The sequence below is a fragment of the Lycium barbarum genome, chromosome 6 (genome assembly GCF_019175385.1).
Source record: "Lycium barbarum isolate Lr01 chromosome 6, ASM1917538v2, whole genome shotgun sequence".
NCBI lineage: Eukaryota > Viridiplantae > Streptophyta > Magnoliopsida > Solanales > Solanaceae > Lycium > Lycium barbarum.
In genome coordinates this window covers 108,299,685-108,319,458 of record NC_083342.1, presented here as the reverse complement: position 1 = coordinate 108,319,458, position 19,774 = coordinate 108,299,685, and the positions used below count along the sequence as shown (strand labels likewise).

At 36.1% G+C, this 19,774-nt stretch overlaps 1 protein-coding gene across 1 annotated transcript; it reads left to right on the top strand.

The window, feature by feature from the left end:
• The first annotated feature begins 17,219 nt into the window (after positions 1-17,219).
• LOC132599953 (inactive protein RESTRICTED TEV MOVEMENT 2-like) lies at positions 17,220-19,260 on the top strand. The gene is made up of 2 exons (XM_060313099.1): positions 17,220-17,439; positions 18,067-19,260. The coding sequence occupies exon 2, from the start codon at positions 18,072-18,074 to the stop codon at positions 19,005-19,007; it is 936 nt and encodes a 311-aa protein (XP_060169082.1). The 5' UTR covers positions 17,220-17,439; positions 18,067-18,071; the 3' UTR covers positions 19,008-19,260.
• Positions 19,261-19,774: the final 514 nt, after the last annotated feature.

Genomic DNA, 19,774 nt, shown 5'->3' with positions numbered 1-19,774 from the left:
GAGTCTTAGGTTCGAAACTCCCTGTTTACGACTGTAGGGGATTTGCCTTCTGGGTCGAGCTTGTCGCACGGGATTTGCCTTGTGCGGATTACTTCTCTTGTGTGGTTTGGAGGCTATTGCACAGGAGCTGAGTTTATCCTGTGCGCACCCGAAAGATAGAAAGTGTGAGTACTCATGTCATTAAAAAAAAAAAAAAAAAAAAAAACGTGTGAAGCCACGCAATATGTGCAAGAGGATGAAACCTAGCCTTTTAATTTTCTTTTCTGACATACATATGGCTTTAATTAACGAGTGCATTGAACAATTTGTACTGAAAGGGATCCCATCCGTCAATTGGGAAGGCATGGGCTGCAATTGCGTTCCCCACATACCCTTTAAAGTTGTGCCAGTGTCGCAGAGGCGAATCCAGCCTATATTTAATGAGTTTGACTGATTAAACATATCATTTTTGACTATATGTGTGTGTGAAACGTGCTAAGATTTCTAGCGTTAATGAACTGGTGTGATCGCATTTACATTAGCACGAGCAACATTTTTGTTGTTCCTTGTGGTTCGAATTTTCCTAATCAAATCTTAATCCAACTAAATACTCTCGACATATGTTTTAATCAAACTCATTTAAATTTTCCACACATTCCAAGAGATCTAAGCGACAGATCCACATAAAAAGCATCTATTCCATAACTAAGTACAGAAAGAAGTATATATAACGCTTAATAGATACTCCTCTGTCTCAAAATAAATGTTACCTTAGTAAAAAAATATATATATATATCCCAAAATAAATGTCATCTTAGGAATTTATGACAAAATTGATAAGTGTTTTCAATTATGTCCTTAGTATTAAAAAAGCAGTCCTCCTTACTCCTTAGTATTGCTCAATTCTCAAAAGACATCTAATAACTAGGGATAGTTTAGTAAACTTCACATTGTATTTATTGATATTTTAATGGGCGTGTCACTTATTTTGGGACAAAGGAGTATGAAACAATGCATAGATTTGATTTTAGGGCCAGAAAGAAAATGGATATGAATTTTAAGGGCGAAAGAGTAAATATGGATAAAAAATAGTGTAAAAATATGCTTGTCTAATTTGATGTTCAAAGAATATTAGATGGTATGATTTTTCAAATGAATATGCTTCGTGTAATTAAGATTATATCCCATATTTTAGAATAATACTTTTCTCAAGATGTCACAAATCCTTTATTTTTGATAATGATAGTGCTCGGTCCAACTTGTTCTAACCTTTCAATTATTCAGTGTGAGAAACAGATTACATGGATATGGAATTCAGAGTCGCCATTTTTGTTCTATGGGTCTAATCTTTTACTTCCTAAAAACTGTCATACTTAACCACAGTTCAGTGCCATTTGTATTACTTGACCTATAGGCCGACCCCATAATCGCGATTTATAAGCTTTTTCAAAGTTTTGTTCTCTTCTTTCTTTCCTTTGATCTTGGATTCTGCCTTTTTTATTTGTGGGTTTCTCTCATTAGGGAGTCAAAATTTTCACTAAAGGACAGTGGGGATCTTCATTTTTAACTACTTGGTTTCTTTGAATTTTGATTTGGTTAATATATGGCAAGTTACTCAATGGAAGACGACCGAGTTTTAAATTTTGTGTGCAAGTTGTGTAACGAGAAGTATCCGTGTGGGAAGTCTCTTCGGGGTCAGATGAGGTATCATGTAACTGCAAATTCAACTGAATTTGATGGAATAAATTGAATCTAATTAGTTGAAAAAGTGGACTCTTGGACTAGCAGTAGTGGGAAGAATCAATCAAAATTTGAACTTGGTGTGATGATTTCTGGTTATGGTAAGAATCAATCAAAATATCTACTGTCGCGGATGCTAACAAAAATTTCTTCATACTTTAGTTCAAGTTGTTATTAGTTATCGAAAATTACTGCAAAATAAAAATAATACTCTATTAAACTTAAAAGTGTAATCTTTTATTCTGTTTCATTTGGTGTCAGCAGTACGCAAGCAGTATAAGTTTTCAGTTGTCGCAAAAACATTATACTAACTGGAAAAAAAAAACTTGTAACACGAAGAAGAAAATTAATGTAATAAAACAAGATAGGTTGCGTCATTCATCAGGTAGATTTGTGAAGGGCTCGAGGCGTGGTACAAACATTCATTCACATGATTGAAGAACAAAGATGTCTTTTCAGTCTCACACAAGAGTCAAGACAAATTGGACACGAAGTATAATGTAGGATCCAATATTCGATAACAACATTTGATAGAGAACGAGCCCAAATCTGATGGAATTTTGTGTTTGGATCCTACTTTGATTTGTGTAGTCAGGAATAAAGTTTAACCTGATTTTGTGGTTTTATATTAAGAAATATGTTATGTGACCTGAGTTAGATCTATTTGGCGAATGTAACATTCATGTAACTAACGGGTTCAATGCATCCAATATTTCCGATACCGAGTATAGGATGCATGCGGTGAATTTTAATAAATATTAAATTTCAAACCCGAATTTTCAAAAGCGGAATGAATTCAATGCTGAAAATCCAAAAGTTGAACACATCAAGTTTAAATGTTGAATGCACCTTTAGATCTAGACTAGTGCTAAATCTGATTGAGAAAAAAATGATATGAGATCCAATTTGTTAAGTTCGATCCCCAAACATAACATAATGAAGGTGCTATTTCCTTTTCTTGTCATTCTTTTTTCATCAAGTAGTGAAGGCGTCACTATAAAAAAAAAAAATTGAATTAAATACGAACTTTATCGTTAATACAATAATACGTCGTTAAATTACTCGTAGCTAATAGAATTAGCGACGAATTTTGCTGCTTAATTATAGAATTTGTCTATCGCTAATTCCTAATTTTTAGTAGTGAATGATATTTTTCTTGTCGGTTACTCGCTTTAAGGCCTGATTAATTTGGGTTCGGTCCGAGAAATCCCACTTATCTGGGTAAAGCGTATCATCGGCGAATTCATAATTTGAAGTTAATGAATTTCTATATACAATGACCTCAAATAAAAAATAATGCGGCTCCACAATATATATAAGTGGGAAGACTCAAAGTAAAATTTGAATGGCCAATATGCCCGTAAAAAATTAAACGGCCTTTTACCCTTCAAAATTAATTTAATCTCTACATGGATTTGTATATTTGTGAGTTAATTCAATTAAAAAATAATACAAAATGGTAAATAAACCCTTTGAACACAACAAAATAGATACATTGTATTAGCCATCGATTTTTACCGATCTCTTTGAAAATGTATTTCTAGCATGGTGGACAAGTAAAAGTGAACGGAGGGAGTACTCTATTTCAGTATTATATATGATAGCAACGTTATTGAAAAAAAAAAAAACTTAGTGTATATGTTGTATTTACAAACGCCTAGTTAAAGAAACAGAAAAATTAGAAGTCTCTTTCACAACTCTAGATGATAAGTCCAGAGTGTGCATCTTTATGATGTGTAACTTTAGTATACCAAACTTCTAGACACTTTTTAATGATCAAAGTTCTAATCAAACTCGGAAACAAAAGGTGACCTTACATATTCTATACTTTAAAACTAATTAGTGAACATTTTAAACTCTTATATTATCCATGTGCATGCCAAGAAAAAACTAAGACATCCTACTATTTAGCTGCGATGGTATATGCACTTTCTGTTGAACCAAACAATTAAACATGGATATGGTAAGTTTACCAAAAATACATGTTGTTTACTCTTTAACAAGTTTTGCCTCCGGTGGATAAAATGATGTTCTTTTAGTAATTAAGAAACCAGAAAAAGAAATAGAAAATAATATTTGCATATAAGTTGGAAACAATTTTTTAAATACGCCTATTCCTGTTTTATTTGTCTGATCCATTGGCTTACTTTATTCACAAAGTTGAACTGCTCCTTTTTTTTATTATGTTTTTATTTAGGGGAGGGAGTTTTTTGTGCCAATTGTTATATTGCACAATGAAGTATTTACTTCAACAAGCATTTTGTTGTTTGTTTTGAAAAAAATTCTTGTTTAAACTTAAAACTGTTGATCTTAGAGTTGTTTTGTCAGTTTCTATGATGGGCGGAAAAAGTAAAAGAATTGAGTTCTAAAACCTTGATTACCTGCATGTAAGTAGAACTTTTTCATCATAAGATTGATTGGATATGTTGACTAAAGGGCCCAACAAGAAATGACATCATCATAGAATGGGATCTCTTCAAGCTCAATACTGATGGTTCTGTTGGATTTAATTGATAGGTTGAATGGAAAATGGAGGAAAAAAAAGTGGAGAGAAAAATGAGTTGTTCCCTCTTACTTTATGAAATAAGCATTTGTCCCTCATAGGTGGTGGAAAGAAAGTTCTCCTACTTAAAAGTAGAAGCACTCATTTGTGTTGCTAAAGGGTCAAGAAGAGGGTCTCCTCTCGCGTCATCGTTGTCACTCGGCTCGACTTCGGATTTGAATCAAATCAAATGATTTGATTGATAATCTTTTTGGATCAAATTTCCTTTAATTAATTAATTAATTAAAGATCCTGACCCGCGACCCAACCCGTTTGCAAACCTTTCTGAAAAGTTGCAAACCTTTTCCCAAACAGGCTATATATTTCTGTTGATCCTCAGAATTTTTACTTACGAAATCTTCTGATATTCTTCTTCTTTCTTCTCTGCACTTCTTAAAAACTTTCGTGTGATATACTGCCTTCGAGTGGTTCGTAGTCATCAGAATTTGCTGCACCGCTATTTTGGTGAGTAAATCGTTCTATCCTGGGAAGAAAGATTTCAATATCTCGGGTACATAGAGGGGGGAAATTTCCTTAAGGACACACTGTGAATTCAGTGGGCTCGATTTCATTTTTCCATACAATTTAACATACTGTTCATAGTATTTTTCAGTTTCTGCTAATTTCGTTTTTTTAGTTGGCAGAATCTGTCCAGTTTCTGTTTTTCCTGTTACTGTTTCAAAGTATTTGTTGCAATACAAATTTAATAACAACCTTAAGGAAATGATTGTTTATATATTTTAATCTGTATTCTATTTTGGAGACTAAAACCTTCTGGTTTTCTATTCCGTTGGAATTTTTCTAGTCCAACTTGAAAAACATCTTCGTTAGATTATTAAAGTCCATAACAGTGACGCGATTTGAAAAACATAAAAACTTCATCGTGAAACAAATTCTGAATCAGTGGAAAAAAAATATCTTCTCTGTTTACTGTTCTGTTTCATTTACCATTTATTAAACAGTTTGTCAATTATTGACAGTGAAGAATGGAAACAGAAATTGATGTTAATGCTCCTAATGGAACTGCAACTGTTGGTGCGACTGCTGGTACTACTGTTGGCGTGACTGTTGGGCCGACAAATGTTGCATCGTCAAACCGTCCAATTGCTGCACACGCGATGGCACCGGCAGAGAAACCAGGGAAGTTTTCTGGTATCAACTTCAAATGATGGCAGCAAAGAATGTTCTTCTGGCTGATTAGGCATGCAGAAGTTCACAAATGAAAATTCTCCTGTTGAAGAAGGAATGCCTGAAAACCAGCGCTTTATGATTATTGAGGCTTAGAAGCATGCAGATTTTTTGTGCAAAGGATACATCCTTAGTGCACTAGATGATGATCTGTACAATGTCTACAGTTCTGCCAAAACTTCAAAAGAATTATGGCTTGCACTCGAAAAGAAGTATAAAACTGAAGATGCATGCTTGAAAAAATTCGTGGTTGCCAAGTTTCTTGACTACAAGATGACAAACAGTAAAACTGTTGGAACCCAAGTTCAAGAACTCCAAGTCCTTATCCATGACCTTATTGCTAAAGGTATGGTGATCAACGAGGCATTTCAAGTGGCTGTTGTGATTGAGAAGTTGCCTCCTTCATGGAGAGACTTCAAGAACTATTTGAAACACAAGCGTAAGGAAATGTCGCTGGAAGATCTTGTGATTCGCTTGAAGATTGAGGAAGATAATAAAGTTGCTAAAAAGAAGTCGCGTGGAAACTCAACGATTATGGGAGTGAACATCGTTGAAGAAGCTGCTCCAAAGAATAAGAAAAGGAAGAAACCTTTTGGAAAGAGTAAGGAGCAGAACAAGAAAAAATTCAAGGGCAATTGCTATAATTGTGGAAAAACTGGCCACAAAGCCCCATTTTGTCGTCTCCCGAAAAAGGACAAGAACAAGGGACAAGCCAATATGGTAGAGAAGAATGATGACATGGATGATCTGTGTGCAATGCTATCGGAGTGCAATTTGGTTGGAAACCCAAAGGAGTGGTGGCTTGATTCTGGTGCCACTCGACATGTTTGCGCTGTAGAAGAAGCATTTGCAACCTACGCTCCCGCTGGACCCGAAGAGGAACTGTTTATGGGAAATACTGCAACAGCCAAGGTTGAAAGATATGGGAAGATACTTTTGAAGATGACTTCCGGCAAGGTGCTGACTCTCAACAACGTTCTGCACGTTCCAACAATTAGGAAGAATTTAGTTTCAGCCGGACTACTCGTCAAAAACGGGTTTAAGTGCGTGCTAGTTAGTGAAAAAATTGTAAGAATGATATGTTCATAGGAAAGGGCTACCTCACCGAGGGCTTTTTCAAACTCAATGTAATGGTTGATGACAGTATTAATAAGAATTCAGCTTCGTCTTACTTATTGGAGTCAAATTATTTATGGCATGTTCGTTTAGGACATGTCAACTACAAAACCTTGCGAAAATTGATTAATTTAGAAGTATTGCCTAAGTTCGAGTGTAATAAATCAAAATGTGAAATCTGTGTTGAATCTAAGTCTGTTAAACATCCATATAAGTCTATTGATAGGAGTTCAAATCCTTTAGACTTAATCCACACAAATATATGTGATATGAAGTCAATACCATCTCACGGTGGGAAAAAGTATTTTATAACTTTTATTGATGATTGCACTCGATATTGTTATGTGTATTTGCTCAATAGTAAGGATGAATCAATTTATGCATTTAAGTAATACAAGAACGAAGTGGAAAATCAATTGAATAAAAAGATAAAAATGATTAGAAGTGATAGGGGTGGAGGATACGAATCTCCTTTTGCAGAGATATGTTTAGAATATGGAATTATTCATCAAACTACTGCCCCCTACACACCACAATCAAATGGAATTGCGGAAAGGAAAAATCGAACATTAAAGGAAATGACGAATGCTTTATTAATAAGTTCCGATTTACCGCAGAGCTTGTGGGGGGAAGCTATCCTTACAGCTAATCGAATACTCAACAGGGTGCCCCACAGCAAAACACAATCTATTCCATATGAACAATGGAAAGGAAGAAAACCCAACTTGAAATATTTCAAAGTATGGGGGTGTTTAGCAAAGGTCCAAGTTCCTTTGCCCAAAAGGGTAAAAATCGGACCAAAAACTGTGGATTGTGTGTTTATTGGCTATGCTACAAACAGACAAGCTTGTTGGTTTTTGGTTCACAAATCAGACAATCCCGAAATTCATGTTAATACGGTAATTGAATCAGATAATGTTGAATTCTTTGAAAACATTTATCCGTATAAAACTGAATGTGAGTAGTCAAGTGAAAGATCTAAACGGCCGCGGGAAGAACCAAAGGAAAGTAAACCAAGTGAAGAGGACCCAAGGCGTAGCAAACGTCAAAGGACATCTACTTCCTTTGGACCAGATTTTGTGACATTCTTGCTTGAAAATGAGCCTCAAACATTTAAAGCAGCAATGTCTTCTTCTGATTCAGCATTTTGGAAAAAGGCAGTCAATAGTGAGATTGAATCAATTTTAAACAACCATACATGGGAATTGGTTGATCTTCCTCCTGGAAATAAACCTTTAGGATAAGAATGGATCTTTAAAAGGAAAATGAAAGCTGATGGCATTATTGACAAATATAAGGCAAGACTTGTGGTCAAAGGTTATAGAAAAAAAGAAGGCCTTGATTACTTTGACACATATTCGCCGGTAACAAGGATAACATCTATTCGGGTGTTAGTGGCACTGGCAGCCGTATATGGTCTTGAAATCCATCAAATGGATGTCAAGACAGCTTTCTTAAATGGAGAATTGGAGGAAGAAATTTACATGGAACACCCTGAGGGTTTTGTGGTTCCTGGTAAAGAAAGGAAAGTGTGCAAACTTGTTAAGTCACTTTATGGACTTAAACAAGCACCCAAACAATGGCATGCTAAATTTGACCAAACAATATTGGCAAATGGATTCAAGATTAATGAGTGTGACAAATGTGTTTACATTAAAAATACTCCAAATCATAAAGTCATTGTTTGTTTATATGTTGATGACATGTTGATAATGAGCAGAGATATTGCCGATGTAAATGCTACGAAGCGTATGCTTGCTAGCAAATTTGACATGAAAGACTTAGGAGTTGTTGATTTGATCTTAGGAATTAGGATCCATAAAACTCCACAAGGTCTAGCATTATCACAATCACATTATATTGAAAGGGTACTTGACAAGTTCAAGTATTTAAATTTCAATATTGCAAAGACTCCAATTGATATAAGTTTTGCACTTCAAAAGAATGAAGGTGAAAGTGACTCACAATTGGACTATGCACGAGTTTTGGGAAGTTTGATGTAAATTATGAATTGTACACGACCAGATATAGCATGTGCTATTAGCAAGCTAAGTCGATTCACGGGTAATCCCAATCAAACTCATTGGATGGCAACAAAACTAGTCTTGGGGTATTTGAAACACACCCAAAACTATGCTTTGCATTATAATAAATATCCCGCAGTAATTGAGGGATATAGTGATGCAAACTGGATCACCGGATCATCTGAAGTTAAATCCACGAGTGGATATGTTTTCACCATTGGTGGAGGAGCAGTGTCTTGGAAATCATCAAAACAGACATGCATCACCCGCTCTATAATGGAATCTGAATTTATAGCTTTAGACAAGGCCGGTGAAGAAGCTGAATGGCTCCGAAATTTCTTGAAAGATATTCCATTTTGGTCCAAACCTTTGGCACCTATATGTATACATTGTGCTAGCCAAGCGGCAATAGGTAGGGCAGGGAGCGTTATGTATAACGGAAAATCACAACACATTCGACGGCGACACAATACCGTTAGACAACTACTCTCTAGTGGTGTTATCACTATTGACTACGTAAAGTCAAGAGATAACGTATCGGATCCGCTAACAAAAGGCCTATCTAGAGAGGCTGTTGAAAGATCATCGAGGGGAATGGGGTTAAGGCCTAGGACAAGTCATCATGGTGGTAACTCTACCTAGTAGACTGGAGATCCCAAGAACTAGGTTCAAAGAGATCAAACAAAGTTATGAATGACGGTTTAACATTGTCAAATAATTCTGTAACACCCCGTACCTTTAACTTAAACTTTGATCATGATCCTAGACTTAGAAAAGTAGATAAAGAATGTGAGAGTTAGAAGTTCTCTGTTCAGTTGTAAGATGGTGGTTTACGCCCATGAACAGTGACCGTATTTCAGTTTACGCCCATGAACAGTGATCGTAAACTGAAACCAAGAATTTCTGAACATTCTGGAATTTGACATTTTGATGTCACATGGTTAAATACGGACCGTATTTCGATTTACGGTCCGTATTTCAAAACTTATTTGGAATTTGGAAAAACTTCCTTGATGAAAGTTGTAGAGAATTGAAATACCTTTCCAACGGTATATTATGGGGGTCAAACGGACATCTGTGCAAAGAGTTATGGACATTATACTGAAGAGATGCAGTGCAGTCCGTATTTCAAAATATGACCCGTATTTCAGTTTACGGCCCGTATTTCAAAATACGGCCAGCACTGTTCAGGACGTAAACTGCAATTTCACAGGACAGTATATATTCATCCATATCAGTTCAGCTCATTATTTTTCATTCCTTCAAACCCTAGAACGACCTCCTACTCTCCTCCATCATCAAGAACACCAAGGTAAGTCCACTCTAATTATTCCAACTCAATTCTAATACATATCCTTGTAATCTAAACAAGAAATCATTCTTCCTAATCTAGGGTTTTTCAGGAAAACCCATCTCAAGGTTGAAGAATCAAGATTTAGGAAATCTTCTCCAAAAATTCAAGTCTTTAATTCAAGTTTTGGAGCAATTAAGGTATGTAGAACTTCCATCTACATGTGGGAATCTCTATGTTCTTCCCCATGCTCCGTTTCTTGATATCCATGAAGTTCAAATCCTAGGGCATTAAACCCAACATATTGGTAGCCCGTCTTTATGTATATGAAATTTGGTATCTATTGTCACGACCCGACTAGGGGGCCGCAACGAGCACCCGGTGCTAGCCCACCCGGGCACCCTCTTAGCTTACTCTTATACTTACATCTAGGTGAGCCACATAATTAGACATACATTTCTATCCGTTCGTCAAAGTAGTCTCATTGGACGACATTACCATAATATCATAATTGGCATTTATGCCACATCAATGTACATGGGCCAACGTGGCCGACAAAATGATATACAAAACATAGGCCGACAAGGCCGGACATATCCAATCATATACACGTGACTACGAGCCTCTAAGAATAGTATGACACATCACATGAGCGGGACAAGACCCCGCTATGCCCGTAATTATATGCACAAAAGAATCAGTACCCAAAAGATATGGCTCCGAAGGAAATGGAGCTCTCTATGCAAACTCAGAATAAGCAGCTACTGATCAAGTCTGTCTCCTTGTGCACCTGCGGGCATGACGCAGCGTCCACAAACAAAAGGACGTCAGTACGAAGAATGTACTGAATATGTAAAGCATGATCAACATCGATAGATAGACATAAAGAATCAACATATGAAATAGCATAGGAGGGAAGACAATAATATCACCGTCATAGCACTTACTTGCTTTTCTTAGATTCTTTCCATTTCTCACAAAAGTACTCGTGCCATACTTGTGCTCTTATTCGCATTCATATGCATAGTCTTATCACATTCATATTCATATTACATACATAGCCATTTGTACACATATAGCGTTTACATAGCATACCCGACCTCATAGGATCGGTGTTTCATACATACTTGGCCAACCAAGGCTCAAGGTTACTCATACCTGGCCCTACCAAGGCTTCAGGGTTATCCGTACCATCTGCAGAGGTGTGCGCGCGTTTCGTAATCGTATACATACTTTATACATAATCATATACATATATTTACTCTACCCGGCACCATAGGCTCGGGGTTTTCATTATAGCCCTTCATAGGCACACATACATACAATAGCCCGTAGGCATCATTAGCATCATTATTATTATCATCACTACTATCATCATCATTATCGTTACTTCTATACCATAGTCTTACTCGTCACATGAGGTGCGTAGTGCACTCGTAGTACATATCAAGGATAGTGAGCTTATGAGCTCGGAATATCAATCATTTGAAGTCAACATACTCATATAGAGGAATTTGGAGTTTGGCCAAAGAACCATGCCTTATGAAGGAAGGGTTAGACTTACATACCTTTGCGTCGAACTACTCTACACTTTCACGTTCCCTTCCAATGCTAGCGTTTACACCTTCATTAATATCATAACAATGGCCATTAGTCATTCACATTATCCACATTATCTAGGTTTCTCAATTTACTTCTACTTCACCCACATTCATGGTCATAGCATTCAACTTCGTCCTTTCATCTAAAGTGTTGAGTTCATGATCTTAATACCATCTATAACACATTCGTATCACCACACAACAACACTCATAATTCAATTCAAACTATTCCTCAAAATGTCACTATTCATCATTCATGACCTACTTGACCATATTTTCTACAATCCATGTATTGTAATTCTCCAATACCTTAAACATCATGTAAAAATCATGAATCTTACCTTAGAAGTTGTAGGAACAAGCTTGGGTTGATAATACTCCACTTTGAGCAAAACCCTAGTTTTTCTCCATTTTGATTTCTTGACTTGGATGATCTTTGATGACTTCCTTTACCCTTGATTCACTTATCTTAATGTTGTTGATGGCTTATAATCCTTGAAAACTCATATACTAAATGTAGATAGAAGTTTTAGAGAGAAGTGGTTCAATGTGGAAATGAAATAAAATAAGTGTTGGTCCCTTTATTTAATGACTTGTGAAATCTGTGCTGAGATGAACAGTGGTCGTCCATCGTGGTTTACGGTCCGTATTCCACTATACGGTTCGTCCACCATGGGCGTATTTAACCATTTCCAGAACCAGAAGCTTGGCTGCCTGCATGGTGGTTTACGACCATGGTTTACGGGCCGTAAATCACTTTACGGTCCGTAAACCTGGTCGTATTTTACCATATCACGATTGGGCAGAAAGTTGAACCTTGCATGGTAGTTTACGACTGCCAGTTTACGGACCGTATAGCAATTTACGGTCCGTATTTTGCAATTTACGACCACTGGGCAGTTGCAATTCTGCAACTTCCCATATTTCTTAGACTTCTCATTTTAATCACCCACGCCCATGCACATGCATCACTCACCTTATATCTCACCTTATATATCACTTCGGGTACCTTTGAAATCTCGCTTAAGGTCATCAACGTCGTTTCTTGCTCATGGACATCATACACTCATATTCATCGCTAGTTCATTCACTTGCGTACCAACGGAAAATTTCCGAGGTGTAACATCTATACTCGTTATTGTACTCCTAATCTTCCATTACGGTAATTAGGAATCCTAGCTTAATCCATGATTCATAAATTCTTCCTCATGTGTTCTCATTATGTTTATATGAAACTTTATGATTTCATCCAGTAAGTTACAAACATGTTTTCAAGTCAAGTATATATATATATATATATATATATATATGATTACAAACTATATTTACAAGTTATGATTTATGAAAACCATGTACAAGAAAGTTATGATTCATGAACACTATGTACAAGCAAGTTATGATTCATGATATACCATGGGCAGCAAGTGCCACTATTCCACATGTTCATGTTTTTTTGGGAGTTGCATTAATTACCGAGGAGGGCTTCAGATAGCCTGAAACTACGTAGCCACCGTAGGGTGAGGATCGCTCCACCCATGTCCCGGATGATCTCTCATAATGACTGGATCCTTTCATATTTTATTAAATCTCATATTCCCTGGCAAGGACTGAGTGTTCTGCTGGCGGGACGCAAGCACCAGACCATGGATCGGTTATAAGTTATTGCTCTCCCTACTTATGATATCTTAACCATGTTTTATATACATATGTATGTATTCATGTTCATGACCAGGTTTCAGTTCTTATCATGTTATTCTATGTCCCATGTTATTTCTTTTAGTTGCTTTACATACCAGTACATTCAATGTGCTGACGTCCCCTTTTATTGCCCGGGGGCCTGCATTTCACGATGCAGGTACTGATATACAGGACGGCACATCTACTCAGTAGGACAGCATTCGTATCAGCTTATTGGTGAGCCCCATCTCATTCGGGGTTTAGTTAACTTTTGGTTTATGATTAGTTATGCATCTAAGGTATGCTGGGGGCCTTGTCCCAGTAAGTATGTTTTCCAGTCAGACTCATGATAGAGGTTTCATAGACTAGACAAGTCAGTTATGTCATGTCAGACATTTGGAGTCGTATAGCCATTTTGGCTCATTCATATTATTTCCGCACTCATGTTTAAACTAGTATTTTATTAAGTTTTATGATTTACTATGTTTTATAAAGGTTCATCATGCATTCATATTATATTCCGCTTATGTCATGTATCATGATGATTCAACAAGCCATGTGGTTCGCTCGATCACATGTAGTCAGGCACCGAGTGCCGTGTTACAAATTCAACCCATTCTCGTGATGATGACAATGTTCAGAAACAAGGATAAAACCTTAAGGCTTTTTAATGAGTTAATAAAGCATTAAAGTTTTTTAATGATTATCTAAGTCTGGCAGAACATGACCAGATAGTGTGTCTATAGGACTACACGCTTAGAAATCACCTATGTGAGTGTGAAGTATAAGCCGCTTCAAGGGGAATGATAGTAAAGGCCCATTCTCTATGCATTCACGAAACCGGGCGGTGTTCATGGCTGAAGCGAACACAACCGTGAGAACCATAGATGGTTGAGAGTTAATTGTGTGACTTATGTTGTCTAGTTATACAACAAAGTTCGACGATTCAATGATATCACATCTACCGATTGATCGAGTATATCCGATATAAGTTCACTACGGAAAGTTCAAAGAGAAACCTACTTATCCAGATGCAATTAGTCTTCGCTTGTATATCACACACTTGTCCGTGCATTCCGTTATCTTATAGTCATTTCCCATTCATGTGGGGGATTGTTGGGTTTAATTGATAGGTTGAATGGGAAATGGAGGGAAAAGAAGTGGAGGGAAAAGAAGTTGAGGGAAAAAAATGAGTTGTTCCCTCTTGCTTTATGAAATAAGCATTTGTCCCTCATAGGTGGTGGAAAGAAAAGTTCTCCTACTTAAAAGTAGAAGCACTCCTTCGTGTTGCTAAAGGGTCAAGAAGAGGGTCTCCCCTCGCGCCGTCTCGTCGCTCGGCTCGGCTTCGGCTTCGGATTTGGATTTGATCAAATGATTTGATTGATAATCTTTTTGGACCAAATTTCCTTTAATTTTAATTATTTAATTAATTAATTAATTAAAGATCCTGACCCACGACCCGACCCGTTTTCTTTTTTTCTTTCCCGGATTAATTTAAAACATTTCCCTCCGTTTTTCAACGGAATTTTTCTGAAAGGTTGCAAATCTTTCTGAAAAGTTGCAAACCTTTTCCCAAACAGGCTATATATTTCTGTTGATCCTCAGAATTTTTACTTGCGAAATTTTCTGATATTCTTCTTCTTTCTTCTCTGCACTTCTTAAAAACTTTCGTGTGATATACTGCCTTCGAGTGGTTCGTAGTCATCAGAATTTGCTGTACCGCTATTTTGGTGAATAAATCGTTCTATCCTGGGAGGAAAGATTCCAATACCTCGGGTACATAGAGGGGAATAATTTCCTTAAGGACACACTGTTAATTCAGTGGGATCGATTTCATTTTTCCATACAATTTAACATACTGTTCATAGTATTTTCCAGTTTCTGCTAATTTCATTTTTTTAGTTTGCAAAATATGTCCAGTTTCTGTTTTTCCTGTTACTGTTTCAAAGTATTTGTTGCAATACAGATTTAATAACAGGTTCAACAGACACAAAAATCGAAATTGGGGGTATTGGGGCACCATTATAAACTCTAATGGAGACTGGGTCATAGGATTCACCAGAACAATCCACACCATGAACGAAATCCTTGCACTTAGACAGGGGCTCCAAATGGCTTTAGATAACAATCTCATACTACTGGAGGTGGAGGTAGACTCAAGTGAGGTAATTAATATGCTCAACAATGGGCTAGAAATTTTTAACCCCATTATTTTTTACTGCAGGTCATTGCTAATGAAGCTGAGGAGGTCATCGGTGCAACATATATACCGGAAGTAGAATAGAGTGGTAGATGCCTTAACAAAACAAGGAGCAAAAGAGGAAGCTTTTGTTAACCCCAAGTTTTTGATAGTTCCTCCAATGTTTGCAAATGAAGTGTTTTGGGCTGACTTTTTAGGAACTATTTATAAACAACCTATCCCGGATTGTAATATTTTTGTAAAACTTGGTGTAACACTAATGCTGCTTCCTGCAGTAACTCTGTTAACTAGTTTATATATATAAAGTATCTTTATTGACCCAAAAGAAAAAAGGGACCTTGATGCTAAATAGAATAACAGTCATCATTTCACATTAAATTGTACCTTTTTCGTTCATTTGATTAAGTTTTATAATTCAAACACATTTTTTAATAATATATATATTTTTTTAAGTATCATACTAATTGATAATTGATAAGGGTACATGCGCAATGTGTGGTACACGCGCAACATGCGTGTTTAGAAACTAGCTAGTATATGTGCGTGTGTGTGAACCTGCACACACACAGAACCTTTGGTGATGAAGATATGCTGTTAGTATGCTACTAGCTAGTTTAGGTGCGGTAACAAGAACAGACTTCATTGAGCAATTAAAATGAATATTAAATGAGAATCACCAATCTTCAATCGGATTTTACTCCTATTGTTGCCTTTTTTCAACTCAAAATAATAATTATTTCTGCATAATATGCACCATTCCGGAGCTATATGTGTCAAGAGTTCTTAAGTACATGAAACAACTATTAAAGCGAGTCAACCACTCCATAATTGTTCAAATGAATTTTGAGTAGAAAGATACAGTTGCAATATTATAAGACCCAGTTCACTAGCATATTTAATTCATGGTGCATGCTATAAATTAATTGAAAGGGGAAAAATATCGATGAGGGAGATGAAGTTAATTGAACCATTTTTAAAAAGATCTCATAGATGCAAGCACGCTTTTTGGTGAACCTGTTATTCATTTTTTGAGGTTATTTATACAAAAATGCTTACAATTAGTTGGTATAATACACATATATACAAGAATTTAAATTTTATATACTATCAATATAAATAATTTTTTACACTGTGACGTCATTCGAAGGAAATTTATAGGTAAACCACCTTAAAATATGAGATTTAAAACTTATGTTACCTGCTACATCAGGTTGACTAAGTAATATATACTGACCATGTACGTTACTCCTCTATGAGCTCATAAAATCTTATTCATGAAAGTTGTTGGAATTTGACGTTAAGATCGAATTGACTTGAAAAACGATAATTACCGGAAACTATGTGTTGCAAAAGAATTTTTTTCATCTTAAAGAACATTAGATAAGTATTGCAAATATGAACTAGAGCAAACAAAAAGTCATAGTAGAAATGGAAGCGTTCCTGCTATTTTTATTTTGTTTTTTATTATATTATTAAAAATAGTTTTATATTGTACTTTTACGAAATTACATTGAGGCACTAACGTATACTCTCTTTTCTCTGATTCATCTTTTCTTACTTCACATGGTATGTTAACTATACAAACGATTTTGTCAATAAAATAAATGATGAGCTCATGAATTTAGTGCTGGCAAAATGGATAAATAATTAGGTATCCAATTGCTTTACCTTACCTTGGTCCAATTCAAGAAACCTCAAAGGCGCACAAACACAAATTTGAAGCAATGAAATTGGGATAGTTTCATCATTAAGAAAACCAAACAAAACCAAAACTTGCAATTCAAAGTCTTTGACGCAAACACACATATAAAATGGAACGTATTGTAATTCAACAAAACATTCATCAAAGCTTTCAAAAACATTGCCAAGAAGGAAGAAAAAAACAAGAGGGTTTAATAAAAAAAGTTACGCTTCTATTTGTTAAATGGCAATGAGACCAAGAGGTGGTGGAGTTGGATGACCTAATAATCACCCTAATCGGGTGCCACGAGCAGCAGTTCAGCCAGTTTATAAAGATTTTAGGCCTGTTTATGAGCGGCATCAAGAGCAAGCGGCTGAAAAGCTACTTATTTATCTTCCCGGTAATGTTAATTCATGAATACTTGGTATGAATATTGAAGTGTCTTATTTTTATATTGAAGTTATTAGACATATGTCATGCATTCATTTGTTCAGTGTATCGACAAGCTATAACTGTTTTTTACCTTTTTGGTATATAGAATTTTATTACCAAGTAGGAACTTATGTACAACAATTCAATGAAAAAACTGATAGTTGGAGATTCTCCCAACAACAAACTCAGTAGACATCAACTAACAGCAAGTACCTACCCCTTACTAAGGATATAAACTGAGATTCCCTAACTTCCCTGCTACCCTTGGTAACTCTACTACCTCTACAGAATAAATCTTAAATCAATAGTTTGAACAATTGATCAACTCTGTTTCCCCTGAAATTCTCTTTGATTCCTTTCTAGTCTCCCACAGTGACTTTCTCTTACACAACTGTTTCTTTACCTTTTTATGAGCAAGAACTAAAAGTAAAGGATCATAATCCTAAATGTCATTGTAAAACTATTGCAAAACTCAGATTATTTGTCTTCGTGGGAACAGAAAAAGATCAAAAAATTCATTATCATACAGTACTACTTACATAATGTATTGTATCTAAATAGAATAGATCTTTAAACTGCCTTGATTTGCCTCCAGGATTCATGAAAGAGAACATTAGAGTAAGTATAGAAGGCAAGAATACAATGAGGGTACGCGGAGAACGGTTTGTAGAAGGCAACAAATGGAATCGCTTCCAAGAAGTTTATCAAGCACCTGATGACTGTAACATGAGAGGTATCCATGCCAAATTTGAGAATGGAGTCCTCATCATCACTATGCCTTGGAAACTACCCAAGCAATTATTAGATGAACCCACAAAACAACTCCCTCTATCAACCCCACCACCCCCTCAGAAGGATGATAATGTTCCTCCCAAAACTACTTATCCAACTATTGAAACCCCAAGAAAACCAACCCTTTTAAGACCCACAGCCCAACTGCCAAAGCCTCAAAATGTTGACAATCATCAAGATTCTAAAGGAGTAAAGGAAAATCAAAAAGATGAGAAGAAAATCTTGGACGGCCGATTAAGGAACGCTGAATCATCAAAGACTCAAAAGGGTGATAAGGAAACATATTTTCCAGCTCTTAGAACAACCCCATTAGGAAAAACTAGTGGCGAGAAGGAAAAAATAAAAGATGAGAAGAAAATCTTGGAAGGTCTAGTAGGGAGTATAGAGCCAAAGATTCAAAATAAAGAAGAAAACTTGAATCAGAACAGAACGCAATTAGTCAAAAGTGGCAAAGAAGTTGAAAAGAAGGAGAGCTATGAAGTAGGAGGACAAAAGGTTGCTGAAAAGAGTAAAGAATTAATAGGAGAGTTTCAAGAAAAGGTTGAGCAGAAAGGATCCATAGAAAAGGAAAGTACAAGTAATGCTGTTGGTACCTCTTCTTACCCTGGTGGTGAATTCAGTATTGAAAACTTGAAGAAAAGCCTTCTACAGCTTAATGAAGAGAGGCAACTGCTTGTTAATGCTGGAGGTGTTGTGCTGGTGATTATGGCACTGGGGGCTTGTGTTTACAACTCCATCGGATAAGGGAGAGCTGAGTAAATATCAACACTTCAATTATGTAAAAAAATATAGATTTACTTGGAATGTGATGTTTTTAATTTGTAAATAAAAGTAAATGGTGTTGACAAGTGGATATGTGAAATGTAGGAACAAATAGTTCTTTCAAGTCTAACTCAAATGTGCTCCACAACCCATTTACAGATGGATCCATTAGTTTGTTTACAATTCACAGCTACAACTGCCATGATTTGCTACTGAAACCTAATGAACATGTATAGCAAGCTACCACTGCCATCTGCCATGGTCTGCTTGGGGATAAATGTAGCCAATTCCAAGAAACTAATGTCATCTTCACAGTTGATCTCTTGAAATAATTGCTAAACCAATTTCATCTGCCCAGAAGCAATTAACAAGTAGATCAATGGTGTACCCAATTTGATGAATCAGTTTGTAAATGGTGTCATAGAATTAGATAGATCACTATTCACTGCTCCAATTACATTTAGTGCAGATTTTCTTGAGCTTATGAGGAGCACTATATTTGCAATTACACCCCTCCTATAATATGGTTGAGACTTGAGACTCTGCAGAACTAAAAAAAGTTAGCAAATTAAAATCCAAACATGCATGACTAGAATCCAGATGATGAACACTGCTACTCTGCAAGTACTCCCTATATATTCATAAAACATTTAGTACCATAGTCCCACGAAAAAATGTTATTGCTTAAAAAAACACACTTTAATTGGACGAGCAAATCATTTTACCACAATTCTTTTAATGATCATTTC

Excerpts from the sequence above, each read along its gene's own strand:
- LOC132599953 (XM_060313099.1), top strand. The coding sequence starts at position 18,072 with ATGAAAGAGAACATTAGAGTAAGTATAGAAGGCAAGAATACAATGAGG.